Source organism: Limulus polyphemus, unplaced genomic scaffold (assembly GCF_000517525.1).
Source record: "Limulus polyphemus unplaced genomic scaffold, Limulus_polyphemus-2.1.2 Scaffold4817, whole genome shotgun sequence".
NCBI classification, from domain to species: domain Eukaryota; kingdom Metazoa; phylum Arthropoda; class Merostomata; order Xiphosura; family Limulidae; genus Limulus; species Limulus polyphemus.
This window is the reverse complement of record NW_013670427.1, coordinates 9,781-18,775: the sequence shown is the minus strand read 5'-3', so window position 1 is coordinate 18,775 and position 8,995 is coordinate 9,781. Positions and strand designations below refer to the sequence as shown.

General features: G+C 33.6%; 1 protein-coding gene across 2 annotated transcripts in view; it reads right to left on the bottom strand.

Moving 5' to 3' along the window:
* Positions 1-8,995, bottom strand: part of LOC106471730 (medium-chain specific acyl-CoA dehydrogenase, mitochondrial-like) — a 74,686-nt gene that overhangs the window by 55,949 nt on the left and 9,742 nt on the right. For both annotated transcript variants that reach the window (XM_013932349.2, XM_022400335.1), the window contains exons 4-6: positions 8,236-8,333; positions 5,229-5,298; positions 4,247-4,347 (exon numbers count right to left, since the gene is read on the bottom strand). In XM_013932349.2, the coding sequence (XP_013787803.1) occupies positions 4,247-4,347; positions 5,229-5,298; positions 8,236-8,333 (269 nt within the window). The remainder of the gene's footprint in view (positions 1-4,246; positions 4,348-5,228; positions 5,299-8,235; positions 8,334-8,995) is intronic.

The following is an 8,995-nucleotide window of genomic DNA, read 5'->3' as shown; positions in this document are numbered from 1 at the left end:
AGTAATTGAATAGGCCTAAGTGGACTTTTGACAACAAGAAGAGAATTATATATATAAGTAGTGTTTGTGATATGCCTGTAATCTCAATGAACCAATCATAGGCAGCTTATCCCAAAGTGGCCTGCTTTATTTCTTTTAAATACTGTTCTTATTACTGATGTTTGGGACAATATTTTGTCAGGTAAGTTCATTTTGTTAGAGCAAAGCAACATTGGGCTATCTGCTGAGTCCACTATAGGGAATCATGCCCTGATTTCCAGCATTGTAAGTCTATAAACTTACCACTGTCTCACAGGGGGACTGAGAAGCCAATAGAATAAAAGAAGGTGCAGGAAAAAATGTATCAATATTCTCTCCAGAATGTCCAGGATAACCTTCAATTACAGCCTTAGAGCCCCCTGGAGGATCATCAATGAACCAAATATATGTCTCCTTCTCATTGCAAATACAATCACTGGCAGTCTCAACACAGATTGATGTGCAATGCTAGATATATGAGGTGAGATAGGAGAGACCCGATTTGTCTCTGTGCCAGGAATAATAATCTGGGAATTCATACCATATATTGAATTACTAATCAAATTTTTTTATGAAAATCAACTAGGTAACATGAAGAGCACTGAAAGTACCTTCAAACGATTGTAGCATACTCTGGAATTCCCGATTGTTGGTATATGTACCCAATCCCTGAAGCAAGGCATTCGTGAAGAGAATATAGCTCTGGACAAGAAAGCAGTAGAGGAACCCAATTTGTAGTAGTATCCCGACTTAACCCCTCAAGATTGAAGAATGATCCCGACTAAGGAAACAGAGGAAACCAAGAAATAGATGTGTATGATTCTTGGGTGCTTAAAGACCAATAAAAGGATTGCTTGTGTTCTCGTCCCAAAGGCACGAAGGATTCGAGTGATGCCCCATTCTCAGAAGAGAAAGAACCATCCGTGCAGTGGGAAAAGGAGAGGGGAGTAAGAGTGTAGCAACTTATTTTATAGTATTGAGCAGGATAGGAGACAGCTGAACCCAACTAAGAGATGAGATGAAAAAAAAATACTCAGACTGATGACATATTGGAATTGAAGCAAGAATAAATTTCATAGTCCCAAGAAAAGCCTGCCTAGGTTGTATCTGAAATTAGAAGCAGGATGTGAGAGTCTAATAATCGACAAGATGTTGCCAGCAGTAACTATTCATCCATGAAATAGTATATGCACAATACAATGGAATGAAGGGGACAACAAAACTCATACAATAAAGCAAAACCCTTGTTAAGCCTATGGGAGACTGAAGGAAAAAACCTCGGAACTGCAGTACCTGACTCTTGTCTATAGTGGTGATATCTCACCACTAAGGCAAAGTGCAGATAGGAGCCAACTACAACCCTAGTAAAAAATTACCACAGATTGAGGAATGATTAACTTGTGAACCTTGGAGAACCTAGGCATTGATATAGACAAGGAAGATTGATCACTGAACACCAATTTCCTGTCTTCATAGACCCAACAACTAACAAGAATAAAAACTGAAGAACTGGCCCAACTCTCTCACTACTACAGACCAACCAGACTCAGATAACCCTAGAACTAAGTTTTAAATCCCAATGAACTGCAGGAGATGGAAACCCTACAGGTTGGTTGGATAATAATAGGGAAAATGTGAACTGAACGACCAACTGTGACCCAAGGACCTACAAAGCTTCTGGACCAATGGGTAAGATTACTACATGTCCAAAAAATCTTGGAACTGAAACCCCACAGCACCTGCAAGTATACAATAATCACTGATGCTGCTGGCGATCTGACTAAGCAGTGGAAACCTTGGATATAGACAGAATCTATTCTGAGTATAAATGAACCGAGGATCTGATGTTGTGGATTGGTACTCATGAATAGACTAATGGATCCTGAACAAGACTCCATTAGTCTATCAAACCCACTTCTGATGATGCACGAGTGCACAACCTAAAGGAAGCCCATGTCCCCAAAAGAGCAAGAACCTCTCATGCAGTAGGAGAAGGAGAGGATGAGATGCTATATACAAGACATTTCATAGCTCGCAACTGAAGTGGAGCAGGTAGGGCCAAGGGAGTTGAAAAATACCTCAAAATGAACCAGAAAACTGTGTGGGTGGGAGGAAAACTGCTCCACTTTGACAAGCCAAACCACCATGACAATGTCTTGGAGAAGAAACTGAGGATGTAGGATTGAGTCATCTTGTTAGGAGGCAAAAAAGCAGCCACATGTCCATAGAACAGTGGAAACAAAGGCTCCTATAAAGACTCAGGTGGGCAAAAAATGGGATTGTGAGACAACCAGGGAGAAAATGGAAGTAGAGGACCAGACTTACTGAAACGACACATGGATCAACTATCAAGGACCTCCAAATAGGGGGGAATTGAAAGAGTTTGGCCCCCACCAGCCTTGACCCGAGAACAGTGGTCAGAGTAAGACAAATACAGGAAAGATAATTGAATTATTAGGGTCCAATCCCCACTAGGGGAGAAGAAACACCAAACTCTCGGAGTCCAAATAAAGGAAGTTAGAATGATGATAATCAAAAGCATGATTGTCCACAGTACGTGGGGGTCGAGGCATATCAACCCCTGAAATGGATGAAACACTAAAACAATGACTGAACGGCTAATCCTCAAGAAGGGCAGGGGTGGAACAACCTGAATATATTAAATCCACCAAAGAGAAAAGAGGTCTGGGCATATTCAGGAGGGGGAAAAGGTTGTCTAAATCCAAAACATCACAATCACTGAAAACCATGATAGGACAATAATTAGTATTTTCTGATTGTTGCATGAAACTGGTCAACTTCCAACATACAAGAGCTGTTATTTCATGAGCCAAGAATCATGGTTCCAACCCATTTGCAGCAGTTGTAGTTGTGACCACCTGAAACTGTGAATGAATAACTCATGAAATTTAAAGAGGAGAAAAGATAAAATAATTCATAACTCCACAAAAGAGAACGAAAATGGTAAATAACAATGTAATTAAAGAAGAAAAATTAAAAAAGTAAGGACTTGTGGATAAGTGAATCAAACCACGAGTGAAACCACTCTATTCTATAAGTCTATTCAATAAGACTGCCAATCGAGAAGTGGTTAACAGCTGCAAGATTAGAAAAAGCACTAGTTACAATAGGAGTAGTGTTGCACTCCTATTGGTGAAGAGTTGCTAAATAATCATTTACATCTTAGTATACAGAGATAAGTGGGAGTATCAAGGCTGGTTGGGAGTGAAAATTTGTATCGACAGAGGGCAGTATAAGTCAAGAAAGCTTTTTCTGAGAAGAAGCATGATATCGTATCAGAACAACCTATATACTGTACTTTGAATATCTGCGTGGAATCATCTACATTACACATAAAGTTTCTTATATACCAGCTCGTAAAGTTGAGATTTGTAACTGCAAGCACATAATGTGATAACTAAACTCAAGTTTTAAATAATATTTTAGAGGTTTCTTTTGAAATAAAGGAATAAAACTTAGATAATATAAAACTTTCAATTATAACATACTTGGTAACTTCATTAAAATACATTGACAGTAAAAGTTGTTTAATTGAAAAGGGTTTTAAAAATGGCATTGTCATTATAGGGTTAAACTCGGCTTAGAATGGATGATAATGGGCGATCTACCTATTAAAGGTTACCTGCCTTAGAGAAAGAGTGGAACTCTTAATTTATATTAGAAATCAGTGAAGTAAAACAGACAAATGAGGTAAACAACCAATCACACTGTCTCAAAAGGACTTGAATGAAAATTGACATTTTTTTTTTTCTGCAAAGGAGATCTTGGAATCTTTCTTTACTACTCTTAATAAATCACAGCCATTAAGATTATTGAAGCTTAAAATTTTGTACCCCAAGCTAGGAGCAATGTAGCCATGGCTCCAGGTTTATTGATAATATGGAACACTGATATATCTAACTCCAGCTCATTAGCTTATTTTAATAAAACATTATATGTAACCCTAGTAATTCATTATCAGCAAGTGTGGTACAAAATCATACTCCATATTATTAGCCTCAATTTCAGCACATATGATCAACAACTCAGTCAGTTCTTATAATTCAGTAACAATGTAAAAACATAAATCCAATACTTACACAACAATACCATTTAAAGAACATATATACCTTAATCCATTTCATAAACATATACTTTAAAAGTAATATAAATGTAAATACATGTTCCAGACCATTAAGTTACTCTTCAACAACAGTATCAAACATACACCCAAATTATTAGCTTCCATTGCTGTTGCAATCCCTGTACAGCCATATGCCAATTCTTCTGTTATAAGGCAACCGCCAAGATGGGACAGCCCAGCACCACCTATTATGAAAAATAAATACTTTTACAACATTTACAGAAACATTAAATACAAGTCAAGAAGGTTATAATTTCATTGTATAGGTCATTAATTAGGCTAAGTTGAGTACTGTGTTTAGTTTTGGCCTCCTTACCTTAGGCATACAACTGAACTGTTGGAAAGGGGAGGGCTACTAGGATGATAATACCTGGGATTAAAAGGTTAGGTTAAGATCTCTCAAATTACTTTTTCTTGATAAAAAAAGATGAATTGGAAGGGATCTGACTGAAGTGTATAAAGGATGCACCATCCTTTTCTCATACTTAAAGGTGAGAATGATAAGACTAGAGGACAGAAGTATAAATCTTAGCAGGGTAGGAGTCATCTTTAGCTAAAACAATTTTATTTTTCTAACAGGGTGGTTGGCCTTTGGAATGGATTACCTTTAAATGTGATGAATACGGTTAAGGGAGCTTAAGGGAAAGCTTGATGAATATTTGAATGATAACAGTTGGGTTTGAGTGTTTTACTTTCATTTTAAAGTTTAGTTTTGTAGATGAAATGGCCTGGATGGGCCAATAGGTCCATTGTTGTCTTTAAATTATATGTACATTAAGATATATGTATAAATGGAATTTTATGTTTCACAATAATTACACTTGAGAAATATAATGAAAATATTAGTAAAATTGAAGATCTAAAACAAAGACCTGAAACAAATCATTCAATAGCCAATTTAACATAATATAAACATTTCAGAATATTACTCTTGAATAATAATAATAATAGATTCTCAAATACATTATATTTTATTATATATATTATCCAGATATTAGTATTAATAATAACAACAGAAAAAGAGGTAAGTACCCTCACTTTTAATACTGTAATTACACATACTTACCATACTTTTCTGGAATCCCATGATTCATTAGTCCTAATTTCCATGCTTTTTTTAGTATTTCAACTGGGTACTAAACCACAAAAAAAAATCATTACTCTCTTCCAATAGATTTTGAAAACACAAATAGCACCATAATCCTATTTCTTATGTCTTGCATAAACTTTATAAGGTTATTAACAAAATTCACAGATTATCTTTAAATCTTTATTACTTTAAATTTTGTCACCTTTATTACTAAAGTTTTCTTCTAAAATATGTTTTAAAAAAGTACTTACACCATAAAATAATAGATTCTACCAACAAATCAAATATTCTTGCTTTTCAATAAAATCTAAACTATAAAACAATCTCACATTACAATGGTTATGGCATTGTTATGGTGTATCTGCATAGTTTTGATACAGCACTACCATTGAAAAATGATGAATTCAGACACACACAGCCAGACCTAACTGAGGTAGAAGAATCAACCATGTCCTGATCCCTAAGTAAATATATCAGGAAGCAACTGGGCTCCCACAAATGTATACCATTCAGAACAAAATCTATAACTTCACTACACAAAAGAGGGATAAGAAAGCAAATAACCAAGCACAGTCACTGAAATATGATTCTCAAGAATGATGCTTGGAAGGACTTGAGGAATAACGAAGACTGGAAAATTCTATTATTTCTTCAAAGTCCAGCCAAAGTACACAAAGGAACTAGAGATACAAACAACTGTTGTAAATTGATGATGGAGAAAACAGAGTGCAATGTGAGGAAAAGCAACCAACAGTGTATCGTAGCAAAGTGACACAAAATGGTATAACCTACAATTTGGAAAAACATTCTACACAGAAAAGGAATAAAGAAAAGTAATCATGATCACATCCCAAGATGAAATCATTAATCACTTAAACTCATTTATATCTAACAGAATAAGTCACAAATCTCAGTAAAGAAAGAAAGAAATGTAACAAACCTTGGATATAGAGAACAGAAAAATATAGCAAGTATAATCAAAGATCTTAATTCAACAACTATCAGATTATACATAATTTTTCTGCCCATAACAGAAGAACTAAACAGTTATACTTTACTGGCTATAACAAAACATAACTCAACAGACATTAGATATTATATTAAGTATGTTTGTCTATAACAGTTGTAAGACAATTTATCTGCCTATAAGCACATCTGTGTGGCTACCAGACTAAACAAAGTTACTCTGCCTGTAATAATAACAGAACTAAACAATTATCAGACACCTTTCTCAGCCTGACTAGATAACTACTACACAATTATCTGATGTTGTAAGCTCAGTTTATCTACCCATAAACACATCTATATGGCTACTAGATTATACAAAGTTACTCTGCCTGGAATAACAACATAGGCAGATAAACTGAGCTTACAACATCAAATAATTGTGTAGTAGTTATCTAGTCAGGCTGAGAAAGGTGTCTGATAATTGTTTAGTTCCAAACACATCTATATTGCTACTAGATTATACAAAGTTACTCTGCCTGTAACAACAACAGAACTAAACAGTTGTTAGACACCTTTCTCAGTCTATCCAATGAGAAAACTAATGCACATATTTATTTGGCTAACTGTGCAATCAAATGGACACACACATAATAAATTAATTTCCAGAAGCATAGATAAAAAGCATGAAGAATAGTCACAACAACTATTTTGTAGATAAGACAAGAGAAAGAAATGTAACAAGTGACATGTAATAAGTAACATAACATGCTACTTTTTTATTAACTAATATGTAAAGTTATTATAGTACTTTTTCCGAATAAACAAGTATTGAGTTAGTATTATTCAGTAATGTGCCAAACACTCTACAATTATACTGGAACAGAATTTTGAAAATATCTATAAAATATGTATATTTAAAACAGTTATTTTCAGAAGAAATACTGTACACATCTATCTACAGTGACCAGTGTGATTGTATTTTTTAAATAATTTCAGGAGTTAGTTCAAACACACTCACTCAAAATCTATCAAATTTGCCATTTTTACCCTCTCATGATTAATGTTTTAGATTTTTGACCTTGAACTGTCTGAGGATATTTCTGAAAGATATATATGCTGCAAATGTGCATAAACAGAAACTTTAGCCATGACTTTGGGCATATGGTAGAGGAGGTGGTGGCAGATTTTTGTTTTATTTGTTTTTGCTACTGTAATTAAAAGGAACTTATATAATACTATAAAAATTGATCTAGTTTCATCAACTTTTCAGCACTCCTTCTGTGGGAAAAATTAAAGAAAACATATTTCCTCAAATAAGTAAAATATTAATATTTATTTACATGTACCAAATTGTTAATAATTATTTTTCACAAAACAAACTTTGGTATATCTAGTTAATACTCTATTAGATAAAAAAAAAATCTTTATGTTTGTGATATAATCATCACACCACCAGTTAAGCATACAGTACATGTGCCCAAACATATCACTTACTTCCTCATCTCAAGGCAATGGTGTCAAAGGCCAACTGTTATTTAGATAACTGCAAGCACTGTACCATTCATGTATCTCAAATCACCTTGTTTTCTTAAAAGAAGTAAATGTATAAACAAGGAAAGGTGTAATTTATATTATAGTCATTCCATAAAATTATATTATTTTTCTACACTAAAATAGCCTAGAACATTACATATAAAAAAAACTACTTCATAAACAGTCAAAATGAACAAAAAGTGCATACACATAGACTTGTTAACCAAAAAATATCATGAGATTCTCATACAAGCTTAAAACATTACAAACGTGTTACCTCATACACTACCACTTAAGTTTTGAAAAACTATGTAACAACAGAAAATGATTTGTGTTTCTAGTATGAATATTTAGCAAGAAAAAAAAATTATACATAAATACACCTACACTTAAAGATAGATACATGCACAGAAAGATATATAGCTCCAAAATTGAAGCTGAATTATTCTGTATTTTTTAAATCTATTACAAAATGTTAAAGACAATACAAAGTTTGTCTCACTTCTCCAGTTTCATCATAATGACGAGCAACAGGAATGACCTCTTCTCGGGCAAACTTCCTAGATAGAGCTTGGTATTCTTTCTGTTCATCAGTGAGTTCTACAGTTCGAAAGTAAAAATAAGGCAAATCATGATCTGTTATTTAACAAAGTTATTGAAAAGAGTGTTATATAATATTAAGATACAAGTGGATTTTGAGATTTAAAAATTACAAAATCAACTAACAGAAATCCCTTGGTACATAAGTATCATGTATATATGTTTACAGATATAAACTCCTATGAAAAGAAAAACCTTTTATTGAAAAGAGAGTTATATAATATTAAGATACAAGTGGATTTTGAGAGTTAAAAATTACAAAACCAACTAACAGAAATCCCTTGGTACATAAGTATCATGTATATATGTTTACAGATATAAACTCCTATAAAAAAAAAACATTTTACCTAACAATGAACAATTGCCTGAGAGATTATGTACAAACAGACATAATGCTGTGAAAATAAAAGTATACTTAAACAAGAGACACAAGTCCATTAACTCAGAAATAGCACATTCAAACAGATATAATATTACTGAATTACATCCATACCCAGACAAATGACAGACAACCACCAGTTTACAGTTAGTATAATTAAACTGGTATAATTTCACTGAATTAAATACATACTCAAACAAATGGCAGAAAACCATGAGTTCAAAAGCATAATATGCATACATATACAGATATTTTTTTTTTCAAAATGTTTTGGCACATGCGT